This window comes from Lepisosteus oculatus, chromosome 17 (genome assembly GCF_040954835.1).
Source record: "Lepisosteus oculatus isolate fLepOcu1 chromosome 17, fLepOcu1.hap2, whole genome shotgun sequence".
NCBI classification, from domain to species: domain Eukaryota; kingdom Metazoa; phylum Chordata; class Actinopteri; order Semionotiformes; family Lepisosteidae; genus Lepisosteus; species Lepisosteus oculatus.
Genome location: NC_090712.1, coordinates 321,445 through 342,255, shown reverse-complemented (window position 1 = coordinate 342,255; position 20,811 = coordinate 321,445). Strand labels below are relative to the sequence as shown.

At 43.3% G+C, this 20,811-nt stretch overlaps 2 protein-coding genes across 6 annotated transcripts in view; one reads left to right on the top strand and one right to left on the bottom strand.

Annotated features, from left to right (window-relative positions):
• Positions 1-429: 429 nt before the first annotated feature.
• On the bottom strand, positions 430-4,005 carry mrpl14 (mitochondrial ribosomal protein L14). Of its 3 annotated transcripts, none has more exons than XM_015362550.2 (3): positions 3,900-4,005; positions 3,202-3,278; positions 430-901 (listed from the first exon to the last, which is right to left on the bottom strand). In XM_015362550.2, the coding sequence occupies exons 2-3, from the start codon at positions 3,270-3,272 to the stop codon at positions 535-537; spliced, it is 438 nt and encodes a 145-aa protein (XP_015218036.1). In that variant the 5' UTR covers positions 3,273-3,278; positions 3,900-4,005; the 3' UTR covers positions 430-534. The 3 variants fall into 3 exon arrangements, with proteins under 3 accessions (XP_015218036.1, XP_015218035.1, XP_015218037.1); XM_015362549.2 differs by lacking the exon at positions 3,900-4,005 and adding an exon at positions 3,749-3,891; XM_015362551.2 differs by lacking the exon at positions 3,900-4,005 and adding an exon at positions 3,661-3,738.
• A 56-nt stretch (positions 4,006-4,061) lies between these two features.
• Positions 4,062-20,811, top strand: part of tmem63ba (transmembrane protein 63Ba) — a 64,943-nt gene continuing 48,193 nt past the window's right edge. For all 3 annotated transcript variants that reach the window (XM_015362545.2, XM_015362544.2, XM_015362543.2), the window contains exon 1: positions 4,062-4,276. The gene's annotated coding sequence lies outside the window, so the exon portion shown is untranslated. The remainder of the gene's footprint in view (positions 4,277-20,811) is intronic.

Genomic DNA, 20,811 nt, shown 5'->3' with positions numbered 1-20,811 from the left:
GGATATAACTGAAGAAATAACATTGTAAAACCTATTGTTTTGGATAATAGAAAAGTCAATTACACTTTTTCCTAAAAAGTAATCTAAAACACGAAGGCCTCCTAGTGGTAATTCACTCCCCTATGCAATGTATGGAAACAATATCTGAAAGTAGATTTTAACAAAGGCCAGATTAAGTAAAATGTTATCTTAAATGTTATCAGCTCAGCTGGCACACAGGCAGCTGCAGCGTAGCTCTCCCTCAGCTCTCAACTTGAAAAATCAGTCACGCTGAAATGGACAAGCTTTCCCTTATTTTATAAAAGTCATGATTCCATCAATATTTCACATGTAGTGAGCTCCTGTTTAGCTCTACAACACTTAAAAAGTTCCACTCAATCTGATGAAGCTTAATTCCTTGGCTTGATTGAGAAGAGTCCATAGCCCAGAAAGTTTCCTGGTTTTTATTTTTATTCAAAGATCCGAGAGTCGTTCAGCCTCTCCCTTACCAAACAGTGCTTCTAAGTCATAGTAAATCGGCAATCAGCCAGTTTATCACACAAACTTGTTGGCAATGGCCAATACTTTGGAGTACTCTCCTTCAAGCTGGCGCAGGTGTGTGGGCAGAGGCACCTTGATTCTGGTTCCGGTCGGGTTCCCGTTGTCTTCGATCAGAACCACATTGTTGGAATCGAAACGGGGGGTCATCCGTGACCCCGGCATCTTGTGGCCGACAATGACCGCTTTCTTCTTCTGCCCTTTGATGGCGAGAAGGATCTTGTCCCCCACTTTGCCAACACCGGATTTGTTGTAGACGTGAATGCACCTCGGGGGCCGGTGATAGGGAGTGTTCCCCAGCGGGCTGTTGTCCACCACGCGCACGCAAGTCATCTTCTGAATGGCAGCACAGGTTGCAGAGAGACTGGTGGGGAATGTAAGGGAAAAAAATAAGACTGCTCCTGTCTAACAGGTATTACAAGCTGTGTGCTCTTATGAGCACAATTCTGATCAAGCTGATAAGCAACTTGTTTAATACAATATTTTGACTTTGTGGGCTGTATGCAAATCTACTCAGCAAGAATGTTGTAATATCCAGTGCTTGATTTGGGCTTGCAGAGGAGTCAGCAGCTGAAGAAACCTGTCTGCTATCCAATAGGTCTGTATCTGCGTGCAAGTTAGGCTGGACAGACAACTAGCAAATTCAGGACAATGAATAGTAACAACATGCTACATGCAAAGTACGGTAATAAACACTATCAGTATGAAACAGGCGGCACTAAACATGAAGACAACCTGAGAAAATTGTTTTTCTTCTCCGAGAAATTGGGGGAACTGATAAAAAACAAATACTTGGATGTCCCACGTATACAAAAGTATTGGGACCAAAACCTAAAAATCAGCATTTTCCTGTTGTATACACAAGAATTGAAATTCATATAAATCAAATTATTCTGAGTTCAAAAGGTCACCTTTTATTTTCAGGATATATCTAGCAAACACAGATAATACATTTTCAACCAAAGCATATGTTGTTCAGTACCCCAAAATTTAGGTGACCATAAGTATTGGGACACTTGACTTAAAGCAAATTAAAGAAGTGAAAAAGTCTGAATTTTGTTGCAAACCTCTTGCTTGCAATAACTGCGTCAAGCTTCTGTCCCACTGCCATCACCAGACTTTGTTTTTTCACAAAGTTGTTGCTTGTTGGTCAGGCTTTCTGCCTTCAGTCTCCTTTTGAACAAATGCATGCTCAATTGGATTCAGAGCTGTTTACTGATTGGGCCAGTTTAAAATGTTCCTCTTTTTCTGTCTGATGAACTCCTGTGTTAAGCATGCAGTATGTTTCGGGTTATTGTCCTGCTGCACAATGAACTGCAGCCCAATAAATCTGGTGCCATTTTTTCTTACATTTGCAGACAATATCAGTTTATCTCTAAATTCATCCTACTGCTGCCATCTTCAGTTAAGTCATCAATAATGATGATGGAGCCTGTTCCAGGAGCAGCCATTCATGGCCAAGCCATGATACTTCCTTCACTTTGCTTTACTGATGATGTGGTAAGCTTATGGTCATTGGCTGTTCCCATTTTTCTCCACACTTTAGCCTTTTCACCACTTTGATAGATGTTTATTTTGGTTTCATCGGCCCATAAAACCTTGTTCCAGCACTCTGTTGCTCATCTCTGTACTTTTTTGCAATCGAGTTCTCCTGTTCTTGCTGCTGATGAGAGACTGACACTTTGCAGTACAGCCTCTGAACTTTTCTTGGTGAAGCCTTCTGGGGATTGTCGTACTTGAGACTTGCATCCACACACTGGCGATTATTTTTTTATTTCACTAACAGTAATTTGTTTTTTTTTTTCTGTCATCCACTGCATTTGTCTTTTTTGGATGCCCTCTTCTCTGGCTTTTCTTGACTGCTCCAGTTGTTTAGTTTATTCTTAAGAGCATTCCAGATTATTGATTTTGCACATTTTAATTTTCTGATGGTCATTTTCTTTCCTCTCATTTACAAAATGTCCTCCTTTTCTGTCATAGTGAGTTATCTGATCTTCACGTTGTTTTGTTTTCTCACTAATTCAAGTGAAAGACTTCAGAAGCAGTTCCAAAAGACCTCAACTATGCCTAGACCTTCACAGGTTTTTTATGTGTGTGAAATGTATGGAGCTTGGAACCCCCTGGCAATTACAAAACCCTTGTAAACCTGTTTGTCCCAATACTTATGCTCATCTAAAATATGGAGATTGAAAAAAAAAGTGCTGTTGTTGTAGAATGGTAAAACATTTATGCATAAAAATAGCTATAGGATTTGAAATCCAAATTTCCTAAGAATACAGCTATAATGCACTAATTTGAACTCTTGTCCCAATACCTTTGGAGGGCACTGTATGTAGTACAATAAGCACTCTACAAATCGAAGGAGGGTGTGTAAATTCAGTTCACTTCAAGTGACTCAGTTTTGGTCACCGTGATGCAAAATGTGTACTGCGACTCTAGAAATTAGTTCCAACTGGAAAAGTATAAATTAATCTATTGGAATAATAGCTGATCCGAAAGATATGCTCTACATAGACTAATCGGACGATCCGAATTGATGTCCCTGAAAAGAGCTGGAGAAGGTATGCTCCGAACTTTGTCACAATCTTGAATTCTGCTGCAAGTAACTTTATTCGAGTTCGTTATTTTTAACCATGAAAAAAGGTAGCTAATAAAATACAGTACCTGAAAGCACTCTGCTGTAATTTTCCAGACGCCTGCGTGAGAAGCAAACCGATTCCCTTCACCAGTGTCATAGCTGCCTGAAATAAATAGCAGAAGCACATCAATACAGACAACCCTGTACCACAATGATCGAGCGGGCAACACTCGACACAATTCAGCCGACCATTACGAATAGTAGATAACAGCAAATCAAAGCAGCTTCTTTTTAAACGAGAACATGGACAACCGACTTCAGCAAGCCGTGTTCTACAGAAATTACCACTTTCTTTCATTTCAACTATTTGTATAGCTATTCTCCAAAAGACAGGTACAGTTTAATAAACTTCCTATCGCGTTTCTATTAGAAGAATCGTGCGTTTAGTTAACTAACACTTATTCATCACTGCTGTAACTCTTCCCGTCGCGTTTACATTGGCTTTCGACCCTATGGGACTTGAGACTACAACCCCGACGACTCACAATAAGAACGAGGCAATGCTCTACAGCCAAGAAAGCGAAAGTGCAGTAAATATTAAGAGCTTTTGAATACGATCTCAGCACAACATACCCTTTCCCCCGCTCCACGCTCCCGCAATGTCACGGCTAGGGTCTGAGGCTACGTCACCAACACGCGACGAGTACAGCAGGGTAGAACTAGCTGGGGGTGTACACAATCCTGTACGAACATGAATACAACTGATCTTAGAAAGACCACTTACAAAGTCATTTCCGTTTTTATTTCCTTATTCAAGCTGTGTTATTTTGTATCACAACGTCACCGAAACGCGTGGTAAACACCACTCCCCTCGAGTACGCGCAGCGCACTTCCGCTGTTCCGTGTCGTGCGCAGGCACGTACCCACGGGCGCGCGCTCAGTGACGGCGTCGGCCATCCCTCCCCCCCCCCCACAGCTCATTCACAGCCAGGCGCTTCGTCCTGTCCGCCGCAGTGAGCGACCAGGGTGATGTGGGAGAGAGCGTTTTCCTCTAGCGCGACCCCAAAGCAAGTGGATTTCTGAGGGATTTATTCTGCAGTCGGGTGGAGCGAGAGATTGGGAGCTGCGCCCCAGAATTTGCCTCGCCGCTGTTATTCCCAGGTAGGAGAGAGAGGGCTGTCTGTGCGCGTCGGAGGCGCTGTTGGCGCAGCGCTCTTGCTGCAGGATTCCCACTGTACCGGCGCACCGGCCGTCACGCCTAAGACCGCAACGTTACTGTAGACAACATGCAGCTGTTTGATTGTGTATTTTACGACTGCCGAACAGTCGATCTACTACAGCGTTTGCCTAGGTATTTAATATATACATATGCCCGTACAATATGGTATATATAAATATCTTTATGCACTGTGTTATGGCATGTCCCGACACGATCTGATCGCGAAATCGCCCCGCCGTCCTCGCTTCCAGCGACAACACAGTAATCCCCTGATCAATGGCATGCCTGGCGCTGAAGGATCTGCGCTGCGCTGGTGCGGGCACGCGTGGGACTGCGCCGGAGCGGGTCCGGTCCGGTCCGGCCCGGCCCAGCGCTGCGGGCAGAGGATCAGCTGACCTCTGCCTTACATTTCTCCTTCCAGGTAGTGCGGTATGCCTCAGTCACGGTTCATTTCTTCCCCGATACTGTTCCTGCTTACAGCATTTGGGGTCCGCCGTCACCGTGAGCCATAATGCTGTTTCGGTCCTGTGGGAAGGCGTGTATCGGGCGATTCGTTGACATCGGTACATGACGATCACAGTCTGTGCGGGTGCCTGCTGTGGGTCGGAGGGGTGGCCGGCTAGTGTTTGTGTGGGGTGTGTGGTCTGCAGTGTCCACAGTGTAAATGAACAGAGAAGTTTCTTCAGGGACGATCCTGATGGCATTTTATTAGAAGTTATTGCTTCTTTCGGTAGCGAGCCCCGCAGTTATAACGAAAGAGAATTTAGCGCTGTGAATATTGACCCAAACTAAGGACGAGGTTCTCGGATCCAGCGACCAAGAGAGGCTGGCTCTAGCAAGCCCAACTAGGGTTGAGTGGCCTCTCCTTTGAAACCTTTTCAGTAGTCTGAAAAATTAGACTGCCAACAAACAGTCCAAAGAGAGCTTGAAAGTATCAGATATGTAAAACTCAGGGTTTTCAATTTAACTAAAAACACAAAAGATAGTGTTATAAAACTTTGTTAAACATAAATCATTCTTACGACAAATGTACTTGTTGGTGTATGAAACGAGATTGGAGTGCGGGTTCTGCAAAATCACACTCCACGAGTGAGTCCTGGTACTGTTCAACACAAGCAGTGTTTCACCGGTGTTAATCCGCAGTAGGCAGGTTAACGCTAATCCCTTTGCGTTGGTATTATAGTTGTAAAAATAGATAATCAGATGGGCATGGTGGTGGTAAAAAATGCCTAGAGAGTGGTAATCCAAACAATCAGTTTTATTCTAATATAGCACTTTTCAATACAGAGCGTTCCTTCACAAGTCACTTTGCATTTGTATATATTACACAGTAAAAATACCCCCTTCAGAATATCTGCTCAGTTGTCCGAAGGTAGATCTGAGACGTACCGTTGGAATATTTCTTGGTTTGATCTAGAGGGAATCTCCTCCTTCATTGTAGCAGCGAATCAGTACAGGTCGGACTTGAGTCAGCTGCATATCTGGCAGACAGTTTATATTTAGCAGGTTTTGCCTGTTTTATTTGTAGCTACTGCAGTTAAGTTTTTCGTGGCATCGCCTCCAAGAAAACGATTTGTTTTACTCCTGTAATGATAAAAGCAGAGCAAATGTCGCAAAACAAATGTAAAACAAATTCCCATTAATCTATGAAAATGACATTGGGTATTAACATCAAATATGGAGCCCTTTTCAAAAAGTTAAAACTTTACATTGAGTTGTAATTTTTTATTTTTGGCTATTTTTGTTGGGAAATTCTTGAAAAGCAAGTGAATTATGCATCTAGTAACAAAGATTTGGCTGTTTGTTTGCTCATTGTCCTTTTAGAGGGAATTAAATAACTCGATCAAGTCTTTTGTAAATCATTAACCGTGGTATCGCCCTGTTTTTCTTTTTTTATAAATCTCTTTGCGTTATCATGATTCACAAGGAGTCCTTGAAGAACTGAAGTGCCCACCTGCCTGTGGTGTATGATCTATAATCGGTGGCATTATCATGGCAGAATCTGTTTCCAGAGCACAGCCCCTGTACCAGAGAATAAGGGCACGTCCGTGCACTTTCCTGGCCCACTCAGAGCAGGGGCTGAACTCGGGCACATTATCCCATTATACCTTGTCTGCGCTAGACTGGGGCCTATAAATAGATCAGGGCATCTGATGATCATACGTCTGTGAACGCAGTCTATGACAGCAGGGCTGCAAGGGAATCGACAGGAACACATGCTTGAGCTACACTCACACTGCAGCATAAAGTCTGTTGAGCACTGGTGCTGCTTAGGCAGATTTCTCGTTATCCTCACAAGTGCTTCATTGCAGTGGACTTTGGGGAAAATTTGGAAGATTGAACTTGGGGGGCAGGGTGGGAGTCGAAAATAGGAACGCTTGCAGAGCAGAACACTGGCTGCCTCTGAGATTGTGTGGAGTTCCGCACAAGCCGCAGTGGTTTGTGGTTTGAAGAACAAGGTTTGTAAAAAAATACAGAACCTCATTTAGGTTCAAGCAGCTTCCAGTGGTGGACGAAGTCTGGCATACACTACGTGGAACACTTTTCTTCAGGTGCAGGACTGCTGTGTCTCTGCTGCCTTCCCCTCTGCTTCTCTGCAGTGGAGAGTCAGACCTACTGCAAGCCCACCTGGTTGGGTCACATGTCAGTACCCACGCTCTGGCCTCATCAGTGCCACTTCTCTCTGGGGCTGCAGGAGTAGAGCATGCGTTTAAGAGAATGAAAAGCACAAAAGAGATTGATCAGATTGGTTTGTCCGATACTGTTTCTGGAAGTCAGGGAGTGCCCAGAGCTCGCTGTGGGCGTGGGGCCACTGGTGTGAGATGAAGCCATCCTGCTGCTCTCTTTGGCAGAACAGGCTGGCCTCCCCGGCTGCTGTTGGGCACTGCACTCAGGTGCCTGTGTCTGCTGTGTGTTTGTGATTTACAAAAGGCGTACGTAGCTATCTTGTAAACCAGTTTCATTTTGCTTGGGTGGTGTGATCACCTCATTTTTGTTCCCTGGATGACAAATCAAAGTTGCACAACCTCTCAGCTGAAGGGCTGTTTTTGAGGAGACAGGGACTGGAAAGCATGAGACAGACCAGTACATATCCATATTTATTCTGCATTTTATTTATTTGCTGGACAGAATTCCTTATAAGCCATGCTCGGCAGAAACAACTTTAGTTTTAAGAGTAAATATTAAAATCTTTTTCTTTGTATTCATCTAAGCAAAGATCAGTTACGTACACCTACCATAGGGGAACATATTATGGCATTAAATCAATTTTCATTTGTACAACAAACTGACCATTTATTTTGGAACCCCTAAAAATAACTAGTTGTTTTCAAAATATTAGCTATATATTTTTAAAGCACAAATGATAGGTTCCAATTACCAGTCCTTGCGGCCTGTCTGAAATTCCACGCTGCCTGGGGCCTGCACTCTTTCATCAGGGATAGAGGTTGGGCTGCTGTGGGACTCGGGGAAATGGTTAAGGGTTCGGGTTTGAGTGGGGGGGTGCTCTGAGACGAGGTGGTTTATGGTGCTCAAGTCAGGACCATGTGGACATGTGGATGTGTGTGGAGCAGTGTGGGCAGAGGCTGGGCCCGGGTCACACTGTACTGCGCCCATGTGCTGTAGTCTTTTGGAGAAGTAGCTGGGTGAGCTTTTGAGATCAGTCAGCTGCTGAAAATGGGAGCGTTCATAAAATGAAGAGATTTTATGTTTTCTGTGTGCCAGATATCTTTATGTTTAAAAATCAAACTGCTCGGGCTTAACAAAACGAAGAAACATTGTGGACGTTTTCTCCCAGGGCTTATTTGCCTGCTTATGGTACACTGGTTTAAAATTTCAGTATAGGGTAAGTGTTCCCCCAGCAGCTGTTTAAAAAAAAAACACTCATACAAATTTTCTTCACTTGAACTGTGACAAGACTGAGGTTGTGCTACTCGGCACCCTCCATCACCTACGTAAAGACAGTGCATTAACCTGTCTGTGGACGGGCACTGTGCTTGACTTTCAAGCAAAAGGAGGAATTTAGGGGTGATATTTGATCCTGACTTGACTTTTGACCCTCTAGTTCAGACTATTGTAAAAACATCATTCTTCCATCTCAGAAACACTGACAGTCTACATCCTATGTTGTCTTCCAAAACATTTTTCTTCTCTAGAATTGATCACTGTATCTCCCTATTTGCTGGGGTATCTAAATCCACACTGACCAAACTCCAATATGTTCAGAATTGGGCAACCAGAATCCTGTCCAGGTCATGTGTAAGTGATAATATTAGTTCAGGTGGGTAGCTGCGTCAGCATGCGTAGGCTGCAAAGGAACAAGTAATAGGTTTATTCCATGCTGAAAAAAAGAAGAAAGAGAACACAACGTTTCGGCCGTGGAGCCTTCTTCAGGTGTGAGAGAGACAGGGCAGTAGGCAAAGGTAAAGTAGCGGGAGAACAAAGGTTGGGAGGGAGGAGGAGTGAGAGGCGGGAGCAGGGGACAGAAAGAGAGGCCAATCAAGAGGTGTGAAGTCAGAATGGGTGCAGAGAGGTGTGAAATGAAACTTCCAATGAATGGAGAAAATTTAAAAGAACAGTAATCTGTCGTTAAGGGAAGGGAGAATGTGTGATCCTAACTGCAGAATAATTTTAGTTTCGGTGGTCTTTCTGATGTATGAGTTCGGAAAACCGTCTTTGAGAACACAGACGGAGAGATTAGTGTGGTCGTGGCCGTCAGAGGTGAAATGAGAAACAATGGGCTTGGAGAGATCTTTAATCTTCACAGCCCTGACGTGTTCTCTGAAGCGGTCTCCGAGTTTCCTTCCTGTTTCTCCAATGTAGATGGCTGGGCATTTACTGCAAGAGATACAGTAAATAAGGTTGCTGGAGGTACAAGATGCTGTCTGGGTGATCCGGAATTGTCCTGAGGGGCCTTGAATGAGTGTGGTGGTGGCTGTGTACTTGCAGGTGATACAGCGAGCTCTGTTGCAAGGGAAAGTGCCTGGTGTGGATGGTTGTTGAGGGCGGTCAAGGGAGCTGTGAACAAGGAGGTTACGCAGATTAGGTGGTCGGCGATATGAGATGATAGGGCGATCAGAAAAGAGGGCCCCAATGGAGGGATCATCCTGTAGGATGGAAAAATTCTGGTTAATGGTCCTGGGGATAGGAAGTGTGTTAGGGTGGTAAGGAAGTACCAAGGGAATGCGGTTGTTACGGCGGGAGTTCCTGATCGGGTTGATGGTCCGGGGGGTGTTTTTGGCTCGGGCAAGGGCCCTGTCAATCACACTGCTGGGATATCCTCTGTTGATAAAAAATGAGTACATTTCGAGGGCTTGGTTCTCGAAGTCGATGTCGTCGCTGCATAGTCTTCGTAACCTAAGGAACTGTGAAAAAGGAAGAGAGTTTTTAGTGTGGTTGGGGTGAAATGAGCTGTACAGGAGGTAGCTGTGTGTACAGGAGGAGCTGTACAGGAGGTAACTGTGAAAAAGGAAGAGAGTTTTTAGTGTGGTTGGGGTGAAATGAGCTGTACAGGAGGTAGCTGTGTGTACAGCTACCTCCTGTACAGCTCATTTCACCCCAACCACACTAAAAACTCTCTTCCTTTTTCACAGTTCCTTAGGTTACGAAGACTATGCAGCGACGACATCGACTTCGAGAACCAAGCCCTCGAAATGTACTCATTTTATTTTATTTTTATTTTATTTTATTTTAAATTATTCTGCAGTTAGGATCACACATTCTCCCTTCCCTTAACGACAGATTACTGTTCTTTTAAATTTTCTCCATTCATTGGAAGTTTCATTTCACACCTCTCTGCACCCATTCTGACTTCACACCTCTTGATTGGCCTCTCTTTCTGTCCCCTGCTCCCGCCTCTCACTCCTCCTCCCTCCCAACCTTTGTTCTCCCGCTACTTTACCTTTGCCTAATGCCCTGTCTCTCTCACACCTGAAGAAGGCTCCACGGCCGAAACGTTGTGTTCTCTTTCTTCTTTTTTTCAGCATGGAATAAACCTATTACTTGTTCCTTTGCAGTGATAATATTACTCTGTCCTGGAGTCCACTGGCTTGCTGTCATGTTTTGTGTTGTCTTTAAAATTCTCATCTATAAGGCTCTACATAGCTTGTTACCTCAGTACCTGTCTGACTTATATCTCTACTTTTATTCTCACTATCTGACTCTGCTCTCCTGTATGTCCCCCAATCTTGTATAGAGTCTATGGGTGAGAGGCTGCTTCTGCTGTGTCCCAAAGCTCTGGAATTCTATCCCCAAGGATATCGGAGTCACCTACCCTGTGTGCATTGAAATCTAGACTGAAAACCCTCTCCTTCAGAAAGGCCTTTACTTATTTTGTGTCTGTGTTTGCTCCATTTTCTAAAGACTATGTATCTTCTGCTGGAGTTCTAAAAGTATTTCATTCTTATAACTGCATTCTGTTGTTGGAGCTATTGTTTACACCTATTGTAAAGCATTTCAACATGCTACTTTTAATGGTGTTATATAAAATAAAGTTTAATTATAATAGGTCAGAATGAATATTAACTACCCAAGACTCACCTGCATGTCTCACGTATGGCACAGCATTGCAACGAAATGAATTTCTTGACTTTGGGGGTGAACTTGTCCTACCCAGCCTGTCTTAACAGATCTGGGCTGTGTCAGACAGGGGTTGTGAAGGAAAGGATGTACATTATGGCATCAATGCCTTTATATTCATTTGTACATGTACATACATTTGTTGCTCAACATCATAGACATTAATTGTAAATTATACATATTTATGATATTTCATATTTGTATTTTTTAGGTTTGTTTCTAAAGAAGAAAGGTTGCTGTACAATATAGACCAGTTTAAGTAATTTACAACTTAATAATTATAATTTATCTGAATATACATTTAATAAATTATAGCATAATTTATATAATTCTAATTATAAGAAAATAATTCTGCAAATATTTTTTTAGTAATGAGTTTTTTATGTGCGCACTATGACTTAACCTGATAGAACAACCCGATTTTTGCGCTTTTCTGCTGTAGTTCAGATTTCAATTTGATATAGAGAATGGGTTCAGGACACATTTTAGTAATGTTGTGTATTTCTAATAACTTTATTTTCTTCTGGATTTGCAATACAATTGTTAGGCATATGGCAGATCATGAGTTCTGCTGGCTGTGAAGTCTGCACCAGAAATAGCGTGGTTGCTAGGTAACTCTCAGGTGCTGTGGGCCTACAGCCTCTCTTACCTGATCTGCTGATCTGCTCCGATCCTGCGTGGTGGCAGAAAGCCACCAATGGTGGCCTGGCTGAAACTCCTCCTGCTGCTGGGTTACATTCGCGCTCAAGCCAATTAGAGAGCACCTCACACTTCTCAATGACTAGATCTTGGTAGAATATGCATGCCTTTTTCTCCATCTTTCTCTTATCCTATTGCCTTCTGCGGTGTGTCTGTGATTTGGGTGAAGAGCTTGTGGGCAGGAGGTCCCTGATTCTGCTGCTGGTGTGCAGCAATGACCCTGAGCAAGCTGACCTCTGTCATCTTTCTCCTTCAGGTGAGGAGCACAGCTCTCTAGGAGTAGTCATTGGTGTACGTCTCACTCTAATCTCTGGAAGCTGTTGTAGATAAGAGCACCTGCTAAATGTCTTGTGGCAGCAGACAGCTCGTGGGTCCTGTGTTGAACAGTGGAAGTGTGGAGTTCTTTGTATGATCCAGTTTCCTCCCAAATTCAGAGACTGACGTCTTTAAATTGTACCCCCCATATGTACGCATGTGTGTACCGACTAGTGTGTTTCCTGCCCTGCAGCTATCTGCCAGCTTTTTTAGTAGTTTCCTGTACAAACAGTAGGACCTGTTTCAGTATTGCTCCATATTTTCCTTATTGTAACTCAAAATCTGTGGGTAACAGATTTTAATATATTCAGAGCTAGAATATTATTAATAAAATGCTGATTATGAAGTGATATTCAAAGCTGAATATACTCCAATCTGAGTCAAATAATTAAATCTGTTACCATCTTAAGAGGCACGCATGGTTTTCTTCAGATGAGGAATGAGTGAAACTGTAACCTGGTGGGACCTGGCAGTTTCTCTGTTCCTTTGTCAGTTCGCTGCCGTGTCCCTAACATGTCTTTCCCAGGCTTGAGAAGTGCGTATCGGCAGCATGTGGCAGGGGGCAGGAAAAACACGGCACTGGGAGTTTTCCAGCATGTAGCAGCTGTGGAGAACAGCCATGGTGATGCTGTGCCCCCGGTATGCAGTGCGTCCTGCAGTGTCTGATCTGTAGTCTGCAGAGGTCTTATCGGCTTTTCTCTTCTTGTCAGGACTCTCACACTCGGCTGAGACAAATCTGTGGCTCCAGACGCACACAAAGATCTCCCCGTACCAGTACACAATTAGCTTGAATAAATTCTTATTTCCCTCGGCTGGTTTAATTAATTATTAATCGGCATCTTTAGTGTCAGAAAAGAGAAGAACCCAGTTTGAATATCAGAAACCTGATATTGCAGGAGCAACACTAGAGATCTGATCTCATACGCAGAGAGGAATTGCGCCAAGTGAGATTGTCACAGAATTGATCGCTATTATTATTAATAATAAATAGCACTTTTCATTGTGTGCAGCTTCCTAAGCCTCATGTCCTGATGGGAATGCGCGATAAAGTGCCATTTCAGCAGCTCTCAGCTGTCATGCACATGAAACGATTCAGTATTTAAGTTAGAAAGGGCCCAGACTGTATGATGGCTCGTGTGGTTCTGCTGATGTGGGCCTTGCAGGGAGAGAGCCATGTCTGTAGCCAGATGAGCTGGAGTGGGCTGCACCAGCGTTTTTTGGACCTGCTTCTGTAGCCCAGTATCTTTGGTCTCTTCTGGCTTTTAGCTCTCGTCACCTTTCAGTGGTTTCACTGGGCCCCAGCTTTAAACAAGAGACATTTAGTTCATTTTAGTTCTTCGGAACTAAGGCAGCTGGAGGTCTCAACTTCTCCAGTTTACAGCATTTGTAAACTTCTATTAATAACTCCTATTAATAACTCCAGTTTCCGCATTTATATTCTTCCCTTCTTTCTGGACAGCAGTGCAGACCCCAAATTTAAGATAGATTGATAGATAATACTTTATTAATCCCGTAGGGAAATTGATGTGTTACAGCAGTCCAGCCCAAGACGAGCAAAACAGACATCAGAATAGTTATAAAACAAAAGACCACAAAATAAATAAAAATAAATAAATACATAGGTGTGTGCAAAATGTGCTGATCATAGTCACTGTAAAAACAATAAAATATGTGCAAAATGTGCATAGGTTTATACAGACTGATTGTCCAAAAAGTACAATGGAGCAAACATGCTGTCCATAGAGGAGCAAATGAAGGGCTAACAGTCCTAGCCAAGGGCAGCGTCATACACCCTGACAGCCGCCGGGAGGAAAGACCTGCGGAAATGTTCCCTTGAACACCGTAGCTGGAGCAGTCCGTTGCTAAAAGTGCTCCGCTGCCCAGTAACAGTCCCATGAAGCGGATGAGAGGTGTTGTTCATGATGGCTGTGAGCTTGGTCAGCATTCTCCCCAACACAGTGCCAGCCTTCTTGATACGTTTATTGAGCCTATTTCCATCTTTTGTCATGATGCTGCTGCCCCAGCACACCACAGCGTAGAAGATGGCCGCCGCCACCACTGATTCATAAGAAATGTGTAGCAGTGTTCCACACACACCAAAGGACCTGAGTCTCCTAAGAAAATAGAGTTGGCCCTGTAGGAATGTACGCCCTCTATGTCCTCACCCTGGATGGAAACAGGGTTCAGCGGAGACTTATTCCTTCGAAAGTCGAAGATCATTTCTTTGGTCTTGCTGGTGTTAAGCTGGAGATGGTTAAGATGACACACTCCACAGAATTGGTAATCAAGCTCCTATATTCCTCTTGCCTTCCCTCTCTAATACACCCCACAATTGCAGAGTCATCCGAAAACTTCTGCAGAAGACATGTCTCAGAGTTGTACCTGAAGTCAGAGGTGTAAAAGGTGAACAGGAATGGAGCAAGGACAGTCCCCTGTGGAGCCCCAGTACTGCTAACAATCTGTTAGGACACACAGCTCTGTAGCCGTACATACTGTGGCCTGCAGGTCAGATAGTCTATAATCCAGGACAGCAGGGGAGTGTCCACCTGCGCCGCCCTTAGCTTATCTCTCAGTAAAGGTGGATGGATGGTGTTAAAGGCACTGGAGAAGTCAAAGAACATAACTCTCACAATGCTCCGTCTTCTCCAGGTGAGAGTTAGCTCTGTGTAGCAGATACAGTAGATGACTGCATCCTCTACTCCCAAGTGTGACCGGTAGGCGAACTGCAGGGGGTCCAGTGCTGTACTCACCAGGGTTCTGAGGTGGTCCAGTACAAGCCTTTCCGGAGTTTTCATTAGGTGTGATGTAAGTGCCACTGGTCTGTAGTCATTCAAGACTTTAGGGTGCCCCTTTTTGGGTACTGGCACCAGGCAAGATGTCTTCCAGACCATCAGAACCTTGATGAGCTGTCTCAAAAAGAATAGAAAATCAAACTGCTCGTAAATTGTTCCAACCCTGGCAGAAGTTTCTGTTTCATGAACCTTGCATCATCAGTATGTTGTAATACAAGGGTCACAATCTCTTAGTAGCAGTAAAACATTGATGACCTGTTCTATTCAAGTCCATTTAAACCTTTTATGGATCACTCGAAACATCCTTCAGCTCAATAACTGAAAGCAAAACAATATCCGATGAAAAAGATAGTTAAGTAATTAAGATAGGAATTGAAGTTACTGTATTTTCCAGCAGTGCGCTGTGCAACATTGGGCAGAATGGCCTCCTCTCATCTGTAGCCTTTCTTATGCTCTATTCTGAAGCCAGGGGGATGATCTTTCAGACAACATTCCAAACAGGCCTTTCCTGACACTGTTTCTGTAGTTTGGCTTCTCTGACAGTTCGTAATTGATGTGTTTAACTCGGCTGCCCAGATATGCCACTGGCCTTTCCTCTGTCTTTGGAGGCCTGGCTCAGCAGCACTCTCTGCTCAACAAAGATAGTCTTATCTGCGTGGAAGGGGGGGCTCACAATCCGGACTTTAGTCCTTTTCTCTCGCACTCTTGCTGTCATGTGCAGCCTGCTCTGAGCTCTCTGCTCGTAGTTATTCAGCTCTGTTTTCATGAGCGTGAGTGAGATCAGCACACAACAACCTCTGCAGTAACAAGCCGCAGACGACCTAAGCAATATATTTATTTGGACTAGATAGTCCACTACATTATAGACCAGGCTCGGATGCATAAGTGTCAAGTAATATAGAACCCTAGTCTGATAAGTGAGGAGGGTGGTTTTACCTGCGATTTAACTAACTGTTCTTCATGCAGATCTGTCCTCTCCCACATGACTGGGGATTCTCAGCTGCTGCTGGGCATCAAACAGGAATCACACATCACACAGTCTCCCTGAGAGCTCCATGAACAAAGAGCTGTAAAAATAATATCCTTACAGCAATGAAGTCAACAACAATCCTGAGAAAGCAGAAGGACAAAGTTCTTCACTGAACACTATCAGCATAGAACAAGCAAACGTTTATCTGGAACTAGAGTCTTGTAAGATAAATCTCCTGGCCTTGATTATCTGACCAATTACCTGACTAATTGTATTTAATGAAATAAATGTTATTCAGAAACCATTAATGCAACTTATCCTTACTTATCCAACTTATCCTTAACAGTCTCTCCAGGTGATGGTAGCATCTATAATAATTGCTGAGACTTATATAGAGCTTTTCTGGACACTCCAAACAAAGTGTTTTACAGGTAATGAGGACTCCCCTTCACTACCACCAATCTGCAGCCAGAGTGCACCAGTACACTCCCTTCACACCAGCTATCAGTGTGGAGGAGAGGAGAGGGATGAAGCCAGTTCATAGATGGGGATTATAAAGAGACCATGACTGGTAAAGGCCAATGGGAAATTTGGTCAGGAAACCCTGGGATTTTTAATGACCACAGAGAGTCGGGTCGTCAGTTTTATGTCTCATCTGAAGGACAGCGCCTTTTTTACAGTATAGCGCCCCCATCACTATACTGTAAAGCCTTAGCTTTCCCAGGATGTCTCTCATTCAGACACTGGCCAAGCTCACACTGCTGGGATTCAGTGGAAGAGCTAAGTAATGAACTTCACATTTGAGATAGGGATGAGAACATCATTGGGGAGTCATGACCTATTTAGTCAAGGGGGGCTAAATCGATCCAACAGGAATTTTTCATTTACAGTGCAAAATACTGTGTATTCAGTGAAATAAATGAAAGCTGAGAATATGAAAATGTTTACCTTTACAATTTCTAGATCGAAACTCCTGTTTTATTTTGTGGACCACTCGCCCTTGCTCTGCAGGTAGCCCACTACATGAATTAGGCTCTGCAGACTGGCAAACACTTTCATAGTTTCACTTTCCAGGAGTTCCTCTTCGCTCCTTTACCTTGAGTGTGTTACATGTTAACCGCAGGCTGCTGGTTGCTGATAGCCTCTAGCATCAGTAAATATTCAGAAAAAATCTGTTTTATTGTTTGTAACATATACCAAAAGCATTAAAACCTTACATATGTTTTATACTTCTGTTTAACAGTGCAAGACATCCTGCCTTCATTCACACTACAAAACTTTTGATTCAGAAAGTAAAGCCACCGTCTTGGCTCAAAATCCAGGCCCTTTGGTGTGGCTTTGAGCCATGATAGCGCCTGTTAACTAGGATAAACTACACAATAAGGTACGGCTGTCATGAATGAGTCTTTATTACACAGAGGGAGTAATATTCCATGAAAAAAGCTGTCAAGATAGGCTCAGCGAGGAATTAGACATTCATCGGGGCTAATTAAGAGGCTTATAAGACCAGTTGGGAAGTAAAAGGTTTTAGTCTGCGTCTGTGTTCAGCAGGAAAGAAGAGAGTGAAGTTCCTACTGTTGCCCAACCCAGCTGCCTCGCGTTGTCCCTGTGCTGTAACACCAACAGACAGACAGACAGGCAGTCTCGGAGACGGAGAGTAAGGAAATGGCAAACCTGGCAGCTGGTGTCTCAGGGATGCAAGCGTTCGTTACAGAACAGCATCTTAAGTAGTGTTTTCACTGCATGGCTACTCTGCAACTAATAGTTTCAATAGCCCGAATTATTTAAAACGAGGCCCTTTTCCTTCACTGCTTTCATTTTGATTAATAGGTATGAAACAAGTTATTACCATACTACTTGATTTTGTAACTTCAGACCTTGAATTCCAAGGCATGTCATTCATGAAACATCATCTTCAAACAGAATTTTGCCTTAACCAGTTGAAACAGATCTACATTAAACTTTTCTCAGAAGGTTTTGGGTTCCTCTCGGAATGTCCTTAAAAATATTAACTGCATTACTTGAAGTGCTGAAGGAGAGAGGTATTTGACTGCCAGGTATTAGACATGCTAGTCCCACACAGATTGTTGAACAAGGAATGTATTTAAGCAGTTTTTGTATTAAGTAAAATATTGCTTAGTATGTAAGGGAAAAGTTTTATTTTATTGTTCCACATATTGATCATCACACCTGAAACCCTAAGTGAGTCGAACCCAAAGGCACCAGTGTGGACTCGTTTTGGAACCTGCCTGCAGCCTGACACAGTCTTGGCATCTGAACTTGTTGCTGACACAGGGACTACTGAACGGTTATAATAAACAAGTGTGATGAATTTGAAGATTTAAACATCACCCTTTAAAGCCTAGTTTAACAACTCTTGGAATTATGCACACAGAAAAGGGAGTATTTGTGGCCTTTTAAGAAGATACCACCCTGGTGAGTCCTGTCCTTGATATTTATATATATAATTGCATATTTCCTTATGATGTAGGTTGCACAGAAAATTATGCTTTTCTGCCTCACGCACCCACCATGGGAATATCGCCATAACTGCTTTGTCTCTCCGTGCATATAATAGTGTTTGTAATGGAAACCTCACTTTGTAATTTACTCACTAATTCTGCTACTGAGCAGTGAAGGCCTGTCTGCTAACAGGATCAGCACGGCACCTGTTACACCGGCAATCAGAATCAAACTTTTCTGAGTGCAGGTTAAGCTCTGTGATCTAGATATGGTGAAGGCTGAACCTGGGTTGTGTTCCTGGCTGATTGGGACTTATCTCACCTTGGAGGGACGGGTGGCTGCAGTGCTTGTATGCCTGGAGGGCTGTGGCTCTGTGGCTGTGAGCCAGGTTGCACAAACACAGTTGTGGGTGGGTGTACAATAAAAAAAAAAACTGTTACTAAATTCTAAACAGTTGGCAGATATGACAGAAGTAGAACAGGATTGATAGAGGTAACCCAAATAAGTCCTTCAAGCTCATCAAAGAAACAAGCACCAGAGGAAACTCACTGGCAATCAGTGCTGTTTTATTTAGGGCAGAAAATAGCAGGCCCTCCTTTTATCAAAAGAGCTGTTGGGGTCCATAAATCACTAAGAACCAAATGAGCAAGATCAGTCAGATTGCTTCCTCACATTCTCACCTCGCAGGCATGCAGAGGTGAGAAGTGCCCCACTCGCTGTAGGCACTGCGTTGTCCTCGAGCAGGTCTGAGCGGGGGAGCAGATCAGCTCCTGCTGCAGTGAGGGTCCTGACTGGAGATGCAGATATGGGGCGCTTGTTGAAAGGACATGAGTGAAGCCTCCCTCAGAGCTGGAGGCCATGAAGCCTCTTCAGCAGTCACCCTGCACATACCCAGGGCCTCGGTCAGCACTAAAGCCATTTTTTATGTCCGTGTATGGCTGCCTTGGAGTGAACTAAAGAAAAAGCACTTGGCAAGAAAATTCTGTTTGTCCGTCCAGCTCGCGGCTAGGATTAGGAATGGTGTGCTGTTGGTGAAGAGACACTAAAGGAAAAGAGATCGCAGAGGACAAGGATAATCGCATTAAAGTGAATTACCAGTTAATTTGGTCTGTGTTGTGTTGTGAGTTTTGGAGAAAATCATGCAATGGAAAAATACTGGAAGAATGTAGGGAGGTGTAACAGAATCATTCATTTCACATAATTTATCATTCAGTTATTTCCACTAAATTCTTAAAAGGTTAAAAAGAAAAGCTTAAAAGTAGTTTTTTTTTCTGTGCAAGATCTTTGAGCAAACTGTCCAGCAAACTGAAGCCAGTTTTCCAGGGGTTCTTCAAGAAATGTCCAGAGGCTATCCTTGGATCCAGGTCCAAATAAGCAAGAAGGGCTGAATGGCCTCTTGCCTGCTCTTCATTGTTATATTATTGTGATGTGTTTGAAATTGATTCCTCCAGTGTCATGGAAGTCTTCCACAGTGATATGTTTTTCATGTATATGGAGTTATTTTATCCAAGTGTAATTTCTCCTCCACTCCTTAGAATGCAGAACCTTGCCTATACCTGTCGGTTGCACTGCAGAGCTTCTAATGAGCTTGAAAGGTGAGCCGGACTGTCTGTGCATGATACAATAAGCGTAAATGGGCAGAAAGAAGAGAGATCGTCGCCATACCATTATATTCTCTCAGCATCTGCAGATCTTCCTAAGACCTCGACACAACGATCGTGTGTTTTGTGGAAAAATCTTGTGATGAGCTTTTTGCTCTGTCGCAATTCTGGATCGGCTCCTGTACTTTGACCGATTTGTTGCTGGTGCAACTAGAAATTAAAATTTAAACATTCTTTAAAAGATAGGACAGGTCTTTAGGCAGCCCATTATGAATAAAGGAGATAATTGCAGGTTTATAATGTGTGTATGTGGAGAGCAGCTATGTGTTGTCTTCATTAATGAACTGGGTGGTTCTTTCTGTTGTGGAGAAATTACACAGACTGGACTGCCACATGCTCCGGGCTTTAGAAGCTGATAGCCTGAAGAGATGTATAGGTTGTTCTTTTTAATTGAATCTTAATGGTCATTATTCATGGATTGCCTGTAGGATATTTGTCAATATGTTTTTGGAGGAGGTATTGTACTGGCTGTGATAACATGGTTCAGACATTTGGTCCAGACCTTCAGAACCCTGGTGTAAAGGTTTGTAGTTCCAAATGCACTTCCTCACGGATTTGGATCATGTTTTGCAGGTGGCTGTGAAGAAGTCCAGAGAGCTGATGGTGTTGATGTGTTGGAGAATGTTAAATGTTTTTTTTTCTTGTTTGGTCTGTTGAGATTGTAGTTGGACAGAGGGGGTTTGTTTTGTTCATTTTGTGTTCATAGGCCGTAGATGCTCATGTCTTGCTGTTTCAGTTTTATATGTTTTTGTTGTTAAAATGTGATAAAACCACTAACAGACAAATGACAAGTCAAATGGTGTGGCCAGTTAGTGTCAAATGGCCTCTTGTTTTCTGCTTAACATATTAATTGGAAAAATCCTCATTCCTCTAAGGCTCCTATGTCTTGTCTGATCTACTTGAGAAATTGTTCAGTTTAGCTTGACCTACCTGGGTTTGTTTCCTCCGTTCATGTTGCTGGCTTCAGAAGAAAGTAATTCTTCTTGGGACGAGGGACTGGT

Excerpts from the sequence above, each read along its gene's own strand:
- mrpl14 (XM_015362550.2), bottom strand. The coding sequence starts at position 3,272 with ATGACACTGGTGAAGGGAATCGGTTTGCTTCTCACGCAGGCGTCTGGA. Across the intron at positions 902-3,201 it reads TTACAGCAGAGTGCTTTCAG|TCTCTCTGCAACCTGTGCTG; the intron begins GTACTGTATTTT and ends ATTCCCCACCAG.